The sequence below is a fragment of the Zootoca vivipara genome, chromosome 1, assembly GCF_963506605.1.
Source record: "Zootoca vivipara chromosome 1, rZooViv1.1, whole genome shotgun sequence".
NCBI classification, from domain to species: domain Eukaryota; kingdom Metazoa; phylum Chordata; class Lepidosauria; order Squamata; family Lacertidae; genus Zootoca; species Zootoca vivipara.
Genome location: NC_083276.1, coordinates 115,658,964 through 115,674,590, shown reverse-complemented (window position 1 = coordinate 115,674,590; position 15,627 = coordinate 115,658,964). Strand labels below are relative to the sequence as shown.

General features: G+C 42.6%; 1 protein-coding gene across 1 annotated transcript in view; it reads right to left on the bottom strand.

Annotated features, from left to right (window-relative positions):
- CHN1 (chimerin 1) overlaps positions 1–15,627 on the bottom strand; it is a 92,031-nt gene that overhangs the window by 48,879 nt on the left and 27,525 nt on the right. The window contains exons 4-5 of the mRNA XM_035134957.2: positions 14,330–14,361; positions 11,800–11,913 (exon numbers count right to left, since the gene is read on the bottom strand). Of these exons, the coding sequence (XP_034990848.1) occupies positions 11,800–11,913; positions 14,330–14,361 (146 nt within the window). The remainder of the gene's footprint in view (positions 1–11,799; positions 11,914–14,329; positions 14,362–15,627) is intronic.

Below are 15,627 nucleotides of genomic sequence, written 5' to 3'. Positions count from 1 at the left end.
AAAGGTTGAGGACGTCTGGTCTAGAAATATGTCATCAGGAAAAGCTAGGCCATTATAAGAAAGGAAGGCACAGTAGGTAGGGCTCCCAGCTGGACTGATTCACGATTTGGGTGATTCCACAGGGCCAGCCCAATTCAGAAAAGCTCTGAGCGGTCTAAATCCCATAAATTTATACTTCAACCCCCAAAATGTTGGCATTTGTCACCCATCAGAAGTTAAGATGGTAGATTTCCTTTTCCCCAACAGATTTGTGGTAGATTTCCTTTTCCTCAACAGCAGGTTCTTGTGTGTGAACTTGTGTGCATTATCCATATGTGAACCACCACTTCCACATTTGAGTCATGTATTTTATGTTATGGGGACCCAGGTGGCGCTGTGGTTAAACCACTGAGCCTAGGGCTTGCTGATCAGAAGGTCGGCGGTTCGAATCCCTGTGACGGGGTGAGCTCCCGTTGCTCGGTCCCAGCTCCTGCCAACCTAGCAGTTCGAAAGCACGTCAAAATGCAAGTAGATAAATAGGAACCGCTACAGCGGGAAGGTAAACGGCGTTTCCATGTGCTGCTCTGGTTTGCCAGATGCGGCTTTGTCATGCTGGCCACATGACCTGGAAGATATACGCTGGCTCCCTCGGCCAATAATGCGAGATGAGCGCGCAACCCCAGAGTCGGTCACGACTGGACCTAATGGTCAGGGGTCCCTTTACCTTTACCTTTATTTTATGTTATAATCTGATTTGGATTGCTATGCTATTTCTAAAATTTGTCTTCCTTTGCACATTCTCACATACCGGCAAGTGATTTAGGAAAGGAGCTTTTCTTTAGCATTTTTTTTATTTATTTTTTAATACTGTTGAATATTGAACAGTAGGTGCCTGGCTCTCCTATTGATCAAGAAGGTTGACTATTGATTATTTATATTAATATAGCTATTCCAAATATAAGTTTTCTTCCCACACCATCCCCCTGAACTCACAGGGAGAAGGGGAGAGGGAGAGAGAGAATGGAAAGTTAAACGAAAATGAAATAGAATTATACGATCAGTTTTCCAATCAAAATGTTAACTGGAAAACAGAGTCAGTGAAATGTTGTTAGCTTAGAGCAGGCATCCCCAAACTGTGTCCCTCCAGATGTTTTGGTCTACAACTCCCATGATCCCTAGCTAGCAGGACCAGTGGTCAGGGAAGATAGGAATTGTAGTCCAAAACATCTGGAGGGCTGAAGTTTGGGGATGCCTGGCTTAGAGCTAACAAGAAGTGTTATGCTGCTAATAAAAACAGGTAGCTTCACCAAATTCACCAACCCCATTAATTCTCCTGACTAGGGTTACATAAACAAAATAAGAAGCAGGAGGTTTTAATTACTGCTTCGTGGTATTTGCTCGTAAAATTATTTCAGAGTGAGAGGCCCCATGTGCCATAAACTTTTGAATTTACAGAGAAAGGAAAATAATGTACCAATTAATATTGCTTGTCCGTTCTATGCATACCTGCCAAGTTCCTGTCGGAGAAATGAGGGATCGGACCGGAAGTAGCAGACCGGAAGTAGCGCTGCCGCCATTTTGGAACTGGGCGGAGCATGCTCAGAAGCGGCTTTTGATGCTGCTCTGCCCAGTTCCAAAATGGCCGCCGTGCCAGAAGTCACACTGCAGCCATTTTGGAACTGGGCAAAGCAGCATCAAAAGTCGCTTCTGAGCATGCTCCGCCCAGTTCCAAAATGGCCGCCGCGCCAGAATAAACTGGGGAAAAACAAAAAAATCTGTTTTTTCAGCTGGGAACAGCTGGAAAAACGGGGGTTTCCCGGGGAATACGGGAGACTTGGCAGCTATGGTTCTATGTTTTTCTTTTAAACAATACTGAGCAAAACACTGTAAACAAGGGAAATTCCACTTAGTGAGCATGCAAATAATGGTAATCATCCACATGCACGTATGCCTATAAAGTGTTAAATGTGATGTAAACAGGAAATCCAGTTTTGCTTCTTCAACTTTCAGTGTGGTTGCTCCTATTTTGTGGGTGTCCACTCTCTGTGCTTTCTGGGAACAACTGAAGATGTTTTTGTTTGAACAAGTTTTTTCCACTGAATGAAAAGGTCTCTGATTTAGGTGTTCATTCTGAGTTATTTGTAAACATATCCAGTAGTTTTCTGGAACTGCTTTTAATAGGATGCTTGCAAATTTGCCTGGGAGAGTCATGCAAAAGACAATAAATCAGCAATACAACAGCTACTATTTCCCCAAAGAGAACGGCACACACTTACCAGACCTAGTTCTCATTCATGCTAGTATTAGTTTGAAAATTATTCACAGAAATACGAACACCATATTGGAAAGCAAAACTTGTCAAAGGCAATTTCTTTATTTCTCTCTCCACTGATGTCATCCACACATTCAAAATCCTTATTAGGTGTGCAGAGTTAGGGCAGAAGTATGTAATTGAATTGCTACTGTAAAAACGACTTCCCTGCTATACCAGTTATTTATTTCATCTTTCATTTATTGCATTTATACCCCCTCCCCAAGGAGTTCTCACCCTCCTCCTTTAATCCGCACAACTACCCTGTGAGGTAGGTTAGGCTGAGAGGCAGTGACTGGCCCAAGGTCACACAATGAGCTTCATGGCGAAGGTGGGATTTGAACCCTGGCCTCCCAGGTCCTAGTCCAGCACTCTAACCACTGTGCCACACTGGCTGTGCTATTATTAGGGCCATGTGGGGTCAGGTGTTCCAAGTGGTCTACTGCAAGGGCAAGAGACCAAGTGCATCTGCCAGGTGAGGCCAAAATTCCAGAGTGTTGCATAAATTCCAGAGGGGACAGAGGCGGGTGTGTAGCCAGGGCTGGCAGATGGCCAGGCTTGAAAGGGTGGCAGTCCGATGGGAGGCATAGCATAGGAGTCCGCATAGCAAATTCTAGCAGGGAGTTCAAGCCTGAAGTCAGTTATGTAAGGTCAAACAGCCCCCTGTTACCTTCCCAGCTCATCTGGTCTGGTTGGGCTGAGTGTGGAAAGCATGCAAAAGAAGAATAAAATAGCCAGTTCCATGTTATCAGATGGCAGCACAGAACTGCACTGCTACACATTAACTCCAGTGAGCTCATTCCTGTAAATGCTTATCAAGATTTAACACTGTGCATTGACACAGTGCTTCGCTTCGCAATGCTCCCTGTTCTGCATGGGAAAAGAATCTCAGCAGGAATGATTTCCTCACTATTAAAATGCATTACACCCTGCCTCTGAGTATCTTGCCAATAATTGCCGAAGATACAAGAGCAGGTGGAAGTCTGTTGCTAACAGAACAGCTAAGGGTAATCTGGGATTTCTGGCCAAGGGAATACAGAACTGATAATAGAGGACAGATTGTTGGAGGAGGCAGTGGCAGCGGCAAAGAGAACGGGAACATAGCAAGAACCATACGGGAAGGAGAGATAACAGTCTGGGGGAGGAAACAAAATAAAAAAAAATCTTTCAGTAATGGTGTTGTCCACATACACCCGGACAACACCATTACTGGCCCCAACAACATCCAACATACCATCTCAGGACTATTTAATTGCTCATCTTCTAACATTGTGTATGCCATCAAATGCTAACAGTGCCCTTCAGCTCTCTATATTGGACAAACAGGCCAAACCCTACGCCAAAGGATAAATGGACACAAATCTGACATCAGGAACCACAAAACAGAGATACCAGTAGGAGAACACTTCAATCTCCCAGGACATTCTATACAAGATCTTAAAGCAGCTGTTTTATTACAGAAAAATTTCAGAAACAGACTGGAAAGAGAAGTTGCTGAATTGCAACTCATTAGCAAGCTTAAAACCATGGAGCCACCTGGAATGAACAAAGACATAGGATTCTTATCTCATTATACATGATCAAGCTTTCCTTAGCACCTCAGCCCTTGCTCCCCCCCGCAAGACCAATTGCTCCCCACCCCCACCCTCTAAATATACATAAGGGTCTGGTGGATTCTGTCTCAGTGTATCTGATGAAGTGTGCATGCACACGGAAGCTCATGCCAAAATAAAAACTTAGTTGGTCTTTAAGGTGCTACTGAAGGAATTTTTTTATTTTGTTTCGACTCACACCAACACGGCTACCTACCTGTAGCTAGAACTATGGGGGAGGAAAGAATGGTCCAGGTAATTAATTAACTCTACGTTATTATGATAAATGCAAGCTAGAGAACTAGCTCCTAGCTGCCTAGAGTAAAAACTGCACTTTCTTTCCTAGTCCTCTTTTCCTTCACTTGCTACTTAGCTAGTCTGTAGTTCCTTGCCTTTCAGGGTATTCACCTCCTGGGCTCATATTTCAGCCTCAAGTCTTAGTAGCATTTCTGACTCTTGCACCATGCTTGCCAAGAGCACATAGCTCTTGCCAACTTGAATAAAATACTTGGGGGGATGTGAGCCCCACCTTGCGTAACCGATCACACGCATACCATTTGAATGGCAGTCCCCATTAACTTTGGGGTGGGGGAGAAGCCCCTCAAATGTTTTCTTGGGGCAGCCGAAGGGACCTTGGACCCTAGGAGTTGGCTTCGATGGCACGTAGTCCTTATTGTTTCTAGTCTAGGACTCCTATTGTTCAGCTGACAGCTACTATTTCACCAGTGACTCCACCATTTGCAACTACCCCATGTCACATGAGGATCTCAGCTTACAGGAAGCTCCTGGAATGGAAACGAATCCCAATGAAAGCTCTCTCTTAATCTCTCTTCAGACAAGCTTGACCTTCATTGCACCCCGTCTATCCAAATATCTTTAAAATTTCTCCGAAATTTTCAAGTTAAGTTCCGAGTCAAATTAGTTTTACCCATTTCATGTTGCAGGCGCCTTATTTCCAAATCTCTCCCCCCCACCCACCTCCGGTATTTCTGATAATGCAACAATAGGGTTTGCAGGAAAGGAAACTATGGTAACCAGCTAAACATCATGTAGCAGCAGCAGCAGCTATCATCTCAAAGGAACAGAGAGTGTTCTTGCACTTCCAACGCCTACCGCCAGTACAATTCCTCCTCGCTTTCTTTATTATCTTTGTCCTAATTAAACAAGGTTCTCACTACCAAACTGACACAGGGGACGATGTCTTATTGTTGTCAACATCTGTTATAGGTCTTGGCATTAAGCAAGGCCCTACTGTTTAGCTGACTTCAAAGGTAGCTTTTGATACCTTCTGGAATTAATTAGGAATTTCCTGTTCCTTTCAGCTGTAAGGAATTTCTAATTCACATTGCAATGTATTCTATTACCCTTATATCCCCTCACCTGCGATCTGGATATAAATGCAATAATCTGCTCTGGCCAGAGTCCCCACCCTGCGCCTCTTTAATAAACATTGCTGCTTCTGGATGCAGAGAACTAAGAACAGTGCTCTTCCACTAATACTCAAACAGTTTGCATTATTTTCAATGCATCTCCCAAGTTCTATTCTCTTTGACAAAAATCCACTCTCCTCAGTTCCATGGGCATTCACTTCGAAGCCAATAATCCAGTCTATTAAACAGTAGATTGAGACCAATGAACCACAGAGCAAATGCCATCAACACAATATAGTCCCTCTGACGGCAACAGAATCCTACCACTGTTGTCCACCCATGCCAGTAAATGCTGCTTCCTGAAATACAACCTTGAGCTTATTATTTTGCTTCTAGCTGCAAAAGGCAGATTTCCTGCCTTGTCTGGTTTCAGCTGGCCACTGTATCCCTCTGATCTAGCTCAATGACGATGCCAAGAATCAACTGCACGAATTCAAACCAAACCTTAAATTTAAAACAACAATCTATCAAACCAACCATATATCAAAGCAATGCCATACCAGTAACTAAATGCCAGCTCTCAAAAGAAATGGCATGCAGCATTTCAAGAAGATATATATGTAAGTTTCGGCTTTTGCAGAAAATCCATAACTGTTGGTCAGCCACTGGGAATAGTGTGAGCACTTCACGTACAGACTAAGCACAGATATAGTATTGATGGTCTTGCAATGACATATAAGAGGATGAGACAGCGACTTGTGTGCATATGGCCCATGCCACCACAGGTTTTATAACCTGAAACAAGTTAATTTACTTGTTTGCCCTGCCTCTTCGCAATGCACAACAGTAAACGTCGCTTCTGGGATACAGAACAACAATGCTCCAATTTAATGTTTTGAGCAAAAAATGTAAAAGCACACTATTCATGTTTGAACTAAAAATGCAAAAAACACCTCTGCAACACACAGCCATAAAAGAAAGTATAGGAATATAAACCATATACCACCCTGTTGTGCCTGAAGTCCGCAGTAGTCTAGTCGGTGCAAACTTCAGGGAGTTTTGGAGCATGTGTGCTTTATCCCCACCAGGTACTGAATCTTTCCCACAGTCAAGTTGGGGAAGCGCCACACGCAGCAGCATAATATATCCTGAGGTTAGGAAAAGGTATAAATGCTTGCATCCAGGTTTGACACAGCTTTCTTATCTTACGAGATGAATCACCCACAAAGAGTGCCTTTCTTGGTTGCCATGGAATTCTAGACTTCAAACCGCGAACCTAAAAGGCCACTACTAGCACCCAAAATTTATGAGTGGCTGTTGCATTCATGCCCTCCCCAGAGATACACTTAGCGCATACTATTCTCCATTTCACTCTGGGTCAAGTTGATGGTCTCCTGCATCTAGTTTCCAACCATGGAAATAGAGGAAACAAGACAGGGAAAAGTTAGGAACTCTGAAAGACCACAAAAGGAAAAGCACTGTAGAATTCCTTCCTAGTCATATTGTGTTAAGAGACTGTGTGGATATCTGAACATCACATATTATTTATTTACAGGTAGGTAGCTGTGTTGGTCTGCCGGAGTCGAAACAAAATAAAAAAAATTCCTTCCAGTAGCACCTTAAGGTAAAGGTAAAGGGACCCCTGACCATTAGGTCCAGTCGTGACCAACTCTGGGGTTGTGGCGCTCATCTCGCTCTATTGACCGAGGGAGCCGGCGTACAGCTTCTGGGTCATGTGGCCAGCATGACTAAGCAGCTTCTGGCAAACCAGAGCAGTGCATGGAAACGCCATTTACCTTCCCGCTGTAGCGGTACCTATTTATCTACTTGCACTTTGACGTGCTTTTGAACTGCTAGGTTGGCAGGAGCTGGGACCGAGCAACGGGAGCTCACCCCGTCGAGGGGATTCGAACCACTGACCTTCTGATCAGCAAGCCCTAGGCTCTGTGGTTTAACCCACAGTGCCACCCATGTCCCCTATATTCTTCAGATACCTGAAGAAGTGTGCATGCACATGGAAGCTCACACCAATGACAAACTTAGTTGGTCTCTAAGGTGCTACTGAAAGGAATTTTTAAATATTATTTATTTAGCAGAGTTGCAGCCCACTCTTCATTAAAAATAATCTCAGAATAGGCTCCAATATAACAAACACAATAAAGCATTAAGTTATATATAAGGCAAATAGTACACCAGCACCAGTATTATACAGATAACCCCCAGCAACACCAAAATATCACCCAACATCTTTCTTTGAATATATGTATTCACTGGCCACTGTAGCTGTCTATAACATGTGTTATAAAACAGAAAAAAACCTAACGAGTTAACAAACAATAAAAAGGCTGCATGGACAGGTCCAGAGGCTTTAGTAAATCTGTATGTTCCATGCAAACTCCCAACAAAATTAGAAAAATATATTTTAATGGCTCAGATGTATGCAGGATTAAGGTATGACCAAGGCCACTGGAAATCAACTGATTTACAACACATCTAACTGCACAGGGTGAGTTGTAAGAAAACGAGACCTTGATGCAGTGCGGAAGGAAAAATATTAACATCTACAAAAGCTATTATGTAACAAATTGACAGAGAAGGTCTAGTGAGAGTCAAAGACAACATTCCAGTTGCTAAGTTACTCATAACTGATCCACATATGCTTTGAGGGGGGGGACAAGTGCACCAAAAACTTTAGAAATCTTACTTTCAGAAATCATGTTTTAAAAATGATAGGAAGAGGGGGTACCCCAAATACTTTAGGGTTCAGCTTTTTTGCATGCTCCCGGTATTTTTTACCACATAGATTCACTGTCAGCTTACGATTCTGGTTTTTATATAATATGTGTAGCTTATAAGGAAATAATTAATCAGTGATCTAGTTACACCAAGCATGAAAAAAGGGTAGTTAACACCCCCACAATCCATATCTATCCTGTCATTTCTTATGAAATGCTTCATTTGGGTGTGTTTTCCTTCAAACCAGGATCGATCCGGACTGAGAAAAAGAGTGACCTTTTAAGTCGGTTATGTGTGCACCGTCTAAGTGAAGCACATTTGCTGAAACAGGCTGTTGCTTATGCCTGCTCATGACACAATAGCCAGTTTATACAGGGCTTCAAATGCCTGAAATGAGTCAAAAGCTTGGTACTAAGGCCTGTGACTCATTTATTCTGTAACGGTGTGGTAACCTTGCTGAGAAAGGTTCTCCATCTGTCAACAAAGACCTTGTTGAGAAACTCCAGAACCATTTCTACCGTCGCCATGTACCTGCCTAGAAAGATGAGAGATCCATTTGCCTTATTTTCTTCAAGGTTCTATTAGTCAGTCAGCTTTTTAAAAGTACACCATAGCAGAATGAGCCCTATATTCTGGTAAATATCAATAAAATCCACTGATCTTGCTGGAAGCAAAGATCAGAAACGACCACAACAGTGGTTTTTAAACTTCCAACTCTTAGTGAGCCCTTTCCACATGAACTTGCCTGCTGAAGAATTCCTTGCGCTCTTAACAGTTGCTTCACACAGTAGTGGACAGCTATGACATTAAGTGATGACATGCCTATATGAATGGACCATCACAGACCTTTATGTAACCTCAGATGCAATGCTTTCCAATAAAATCAGTTCATACAACCAACATCATTAGACAGAGCCTTCCTCTAATGGTGCGCTGTAGATGTCTGGTAATCCAAAACATTAGAAGTGCACCAGGGCGGTAACCCTGCAGATGTTGTTGGATTCCAAATTCCCACAGCTCAGTGTGCATGATGTGCTACAGAATGTAGAATGAGAGTGCCTCTTTCCAGATGGTTTACACACTGATTATGTCTCATTTGTTCACGCAGAGGTTGAAACCATTTATGTATTGTACTGCAATGCACAGAAACTCTTCCCCAGTGTTTAATGAGGTCTCCCACACATGGATCATAATCTTGACACATGGCAAGAAAGTCTCTGACTGAAACACTCTTTGACTTGCTAGTAACTTCATGGAGAGGACAACACGTCAGCTAAAACTGGCACAGAGGCTGGATAAACCAGGGAGCCAAGCCAAGCCCGAGAGGCTTCTGCTCAGGGAAATGCAACTAAGCCCAATAGAAAAACGTGACAGTTGCCTTGAACCCAACCACGCACCAAATCCCTAATTCTCCAACCTCAGAAAACAGTAAAAAGAAAAAAGAACTATGACCAGGATCCAGAACGATTACTGAAATCCATTTGTGCAGAACACGATGTCTATTGTACTAGTCTATGTTAGCTGTATTCATGTGTCTGCAGTTGTGTCTCCAGCTGCAGAGATTGGGAGGACAGAAACAGGTCATCCAGTCCTATGCGTCAGAAAGAATGTTGGATAACACCAGGAACCGCCAGCATGGTGGCCAGCAGACATTGGACTCAGCTCCCATCAGCCCCAGCCAGCATGGTCAACAGTCAGGGATACTGGGAATTGTAGTCCAACAGTATCTGGAGGGCACCACGATGGCGACCTCTGCATTAGACAAACAACCAAATTAGCCTTGTTTTTTCAAGGGCAGAATACGTACATGAAAGGTTGAGGCAATTTAGTGTAAGGAAGTTCCCATTACTGGGTTTTGACAAGTTCGAAAATTTGGTTGAGGATAATTTAAGATGGCAGTTCTGTCAGCAAGCAATGGTTTCATCAATTTCAATCACCAGCAAGTTTCAAGTTGTGGGGGTGGGAATGATGACAAAGAAGATTTATTCATAACAGAAGACTACACAAGCCAAGAGCATATAACAGCTAGACTGGTGGACAAGTTGGATAAAGTTAGTTTCTGGCTTCAAATTTGACCAGTTCAGAGGTGTGCGGTGAATTTTTCCATATGGAAAGACAGTGCTATTGCAATGTCCTGTCATTGCACACATGCAGCATCATGCCTCCCTCTCTAAGCCTGGCATAAGCTTCCTGGGCTTTGGGAAGGAGGTGCCAAGCTTTGATACTTTAATACTAATTTACCAGGAAGTCCCCCTAGTCCATTGACCACACTGGACCAGTTATAAAGATGGCACTATCTATTCTATAATTGGTTGATGCTTAACTATATCTTTTAATGCACACTGCCTTTTGTATAGATAGCACCAGTCCTCATCTGCACAGGCCTTTCACTCGTCTGCATTACAGCTGAATAAAACCATGAACTTAATGGGAAGGCTGCTCGCTTGGGAACCTGAACAAGAGTCAGTGTGTGTTCTCCAGGGGTCAGCAAACTTTTTCAGCAGGGGGCCGGTCCACTGTCCCTCAGACCTTGAGGGGGGCCGGACTCTATTTTGGAAAAAAAGAGGAACAAATTCCTATGCCCCACAAATAACCCAGATATGCATTTTAAATAAAAGGACACATTCTACTCATGTAAAAAACACGCTGATTCCCAGACAGTCCGCGGGCTGGATTGAGAAGGCGATTGGGCCGGATCTAGCCCCCGGGCCTTAGTTTGCCTACCCATGTCCCACACTATCTTGTATCTGCTGGTGGTGTTGGCACTGGGAGTGACGTAAACTCCTGCGCTTCTAGTTTAGTGCTGCAGCATCAATTGGAAAGTGCTATTAAGCTGTTCCTTTATGGTCCAGCTCTCACTTCCATACATATAAAGAAGCCTGATTGCCGAAGAATTGATGCTTTTGAATTATGGTGCTGGAAGAGACTCTTGAGAGTCCCATGGACTGCAAGACGATCAAACCTATCCATTCTTAAGGAAATCAGCCCTGAGTGCTCACTGGAGGCTTCAATACTTTGGCCACCTCATGAGAAGAGAAGACTCCCTGGAAAAGACCCTGATGTTGGGAAAGATTGAGGGCACAAGGAGAAGGGGATGACAGAGGACTGGATGGTTGGACAGTGTTCTCGAAGCTACGAACATGAGTTTGACCAAACTGCGGGAGGCAATGGAAGACAGGAGTGCCTGGCGTGCTCTGGTCCATGGGGTCACAAAGAGTCAGACACGACTAAACAACTAAACAATTAAGCTGTTCCATAGACATGCAAGATGGACATGGTTTTGTCTAGATATTAAGATTGTGTCAAAAAGCCACTGAAAAGCTCTCATACATTGAGAGATGACTCTGGTGGACCGAACAGCCTATTTGTTATTCTTCTCTTTAAAAATAACAACCACCACGAATGTGCTTTTTAAAAACCATTACCTACACACACTGTGATCTGCAGAATAATGAAAGAGAGGTGGTATTAAGAAAGGCCCCTGCATACAATTGAAGCAGCTTTCAATTTAAACTTTTGGTAGAGCGAGGGATATAACAGGAGAGGACAAGTATAGAAAGTAGAACAAGGAGAGAGGTAAAGTGATAAGATTTAAAATAAGCATTTCTAAGTTTACAATGCCCCAATATTTCAATTGCCTGTTAAGTTAAAGGACTTTGAAGGTAGAACTAGGCCACAAAAATATAATTCAGTTAAACCTTTATTTCAAGAAGATTCATAAATAAAAATGGGAAAGAGCTAATCCTAATATTCCCCTCAAGAGTATTCATAAATATTCTAATAGCCTCAAAATGAAATATTAATTACCAACCTCAAAGCCAAAGTGTACGTTCCAGGTTGCCGTTGGCTTTCACGAATAAGATAACTTCCCTCTGCTACGCTCAATAATTGATCTGCTTCTTCTCTCGATATCCTCCCATGGAACCTGAAAAACAAAGCCCATCTTCATCAGCACAATAAAAGAGTTGTTTCGAGAGAAACGCTCACCAGAAAAACACAAGCCCTCAGCGTTTTTTTCATGTTAAGATACAAAAATAGCATCCTTCCTTTAATTTCAAGAAACACGCAGCATACTCAAAGTCAGCCCTGAATACAGTTATGTTAATTTCTCTACTTATCATGCAGCTGGCTTGATAATTTTCAGCTGGTAGTTCTTAGTTATCAACTTCTTTTTTTAATATATAAATAAAGCCTAGGGACACTGCCACCCTATAGGCCAAGTAAATTCTGTTCATAAGGAGCACTTATCAGCTTGATTTACAGAGAGGTGTAAATCTTATCTTACATAGCTTCTCATTTGACATTAAGGTTACATATCCTTCTCAACAATGAGCCAGATTGACAGCATGCCAAGACCCTAAGGACAGATCTTAAATTCGAATAATCATCTCTGTATACATAATTTACATACATTTTCCCCAGTCATCAGCACAACCCATCTCTCCCTCCAACTTATTTGCTTTCTTTCTATTGACCCAATGGAAACACCTCTACTATAATGTACCATTATTGTCATGGCAAGTTTTCCCCCCTAAATACAAACATCACAGTGAAAGTCACCCTGGCAAACATCGATGCTGCGAATGCTGTATGTGGCAAATGTCAATGTTCACATTTGAACACTGACAATCCCAGATGAATATTATGAACTTCCAAAGTTTCAGAGATACACCTAGTGAACGCTGACAGTTCCCTCAATGAGATCGTCAGTGTTCACTCATCTATTTCCGGCAAGTAGGAGCATACGGCAGTGTGCTGACCATCACAAAACCTGTCTGGGACTGCCAGCGTTCACACATGAATGTTGACATCCAACAAACTGTGTACATACTGCAATGAACTATGGCGTAGAAAGAGACAATGCTGTTATTTTAATGAGATCCGCTTTCCCCCTCAGATACTGCACAAAAGAACACCACTACAGTGGTACCTTGGTTCTCAAACGCCTTGGCTCCCAAACACCGAAAACCCAGAAGCAAGTGTTCCGGTTTTCAAAGGCTCTTCAGAAGCCGAACGTCGGATGCAGCTGTCGGCTATTGTTTCTGGGGCGCCTGCACCAATCAGAAGCCGCGCCTTGGTTTTCAAACATTCCGGAAGTCAAACGGACTTCCGGAACGGATTAAGTTCGAGAACCAAGGTACCATTATAAAAGCCATATAAGAAATGACAATGGAACTCTGTAAGAGGAAATGCCTCTAACAAAAAGCATTGTACATGCAAAGGGCAAACATATAAAGAATGGGAAGCCTGGTATGGCTAGGCCCTGATCCAAACTTTTCCTCTGCCATAATGCTCTGCAGGTGATATTTAGCTATGTCACTAGCACACCTTCTGATATACCATTTCCCATGTGCAAGAAGTCAATTGTGGGAGTCACAACCCAAGTATGTAGCCTCCTATTTGCACAAGCTGATCTATAACCTGAAAAAATCTTTCCAACTTGATTTTACTAATTGTACATACTCGTCCTAAGTTGCTGACATTATAGTTCCATAGTTTTGAATTCCATGTTACTTAGTTTTGTTGATAACTCAAATTATTTTCACTTTCAAATTTACAAGTCCAACAAGAATTTTGAAGCCCATTAATTCACTTTGGCAACTTTAAACTGCTCTGAAGATACTTTATTTCCAGCCAGGGAACTGTAAATTTCTTCAATATAAAGGCGTCGAATTGAACACAAAATGGATGACTGTGAACCCATGAATTCCAAGAGGAACAAACTATAAATTTTGAGTTAACAAACAAAAATACCCCTGAACAAAATGTGTGAATGAAACAAAAGGTGACTGAAGATTTTTCAACTGCTGAAAAATACATATATCAAAAATTCTCTTATGATCTGATTGCTTGTAATCTACTTCCCAATTTCAGTGTATGGGGAAAGATGAAAATTGGCTATAAATTTCCATAGCCACTCTAAAAGAAAAAGAACAAAGACGGGGGCCCTGGTGTGATTTTGCTCCCCACCCTCCTTAAATAAAAGAAAAAAAAGAAAAATAACTCACACATTTTACTTTATTGCCACCAATTCTGCCAAATGGAAGCAGGAATATGAAGTAAAGCACTTTCCTTGAAGTACAAAACAGCTAGCCTGAAGATGTGCGTGTCAACATTTCCTTATGTGACCTATTCATGGTCGAGTAAAACTGCCTATGTTGTTGAAACCACCAGTGAATTGCAAAATAATGTCATCTCTGTATCCTCTAAGACAAATTGAGCTGTTTTCTGAACCCATTGAGAACATGCAGAGTAGCCATTGGGCAAAGTTTTGGTATTTTTGCTCTATTAGACAGCCCTTAGCTTAAGGCAAAAAATTCAGAGCACACTGCATTACTTACTCTCGTCCATAGTACTTCGGTCTCTTCTCTACCTATTGAAAAAGAAAAAAGAAACACCATTTTACCAGAACAATACAGAAGACGTAAAAAGTTCGTGTTCTCCCTTAATGCACAGTTTATCATGGAATTAACTGAACAACAGCTAATAGACAAAAGACACAAATACTTTTTATCATTTCTAGATCTTTTTTTGCTTACCTAGAACAGGGTTTCCCAAACTTGGGTGTCCAGTTGTTTTTGAACTACAATTCTCATCATCCCTGACCACTGGTCCTGCTAGCTAGGGATGATGGGAATTGTAGTCCAACAACAGCTAGAGGCCCAAGTTTGGGAAACCCTGACTTGGAACAAACATTTTAATTTGGATACAACAATTTTTAGTCATGAAAATCTCTTAGCTTATTAAAAGGGCCACTTCACAGCTTATTTCATGAGGAAATCAGCTGCATATGCCATTTTTGCCATTTCTACCAGCTAGCCACAACAGAAATATATGCACTAGTCTGGAGACCACAGGTGAATATGGCTAAATGGAAGCCACGTAGCTCAGGAGGCCTCCACCCAATAGACCAGGCATCCCCAAACTTCGGCCCTCCAGATGTTTTGGACTACAATTCCCATCTTCCCCAACCACTGGTCCTGTTAGCTAGGGATCATGGGAGTTGTAGGCCAAAACATCTGGAGGGCCGCAGTTTGGGGATGCCTGCAATAGACCAATGCAGAATAGAAAAGCAAATGGGTTGCGATCAAAGTTCCCATGAGTAGAACTCTGTTCACAAGACATGGCTGGAGAAAAGTGGGCTATTTTCACTTATTCTTCCTTCTCAATACAACCCTCTCTACCTCTCAAAAATCAGAAGAGCGTTGGAACCGGGGTTCTGAAAGAGGAATCGGCAAGAATAGCATCCTGTCGATAACTCTTCCAGGAAATTGATCTCGGTCCCTTCTGCAAAGCGAAGGAGTCCTCTCCCTCCAATGCCATCCATATTAAATAAGCTAAGAAATCTCCTGGATCACATAGCCTAACATCCTGTTTCAACCAGATGTCTCCAGGAAGCCCACATAGCAACAATGGTTTTCTCTCTCGCTGTTACTCCTTAGCAACTGATATTCGCAAACACGGTGCCTATAATTCCGTAGGCAATGTATGTGGCCTGGGTCCCAAATAAGTAAGAATGAAGGAAGGGAACATGGGGGAGGGGGCACATCCGTGTGTTGCGATGCAGCTTGCATGAGATGTGTGTACGTGTCCCCCGTCCCCCCCCCCAAGTGCCTCAACAGCAGCTAAGCTCCATGCC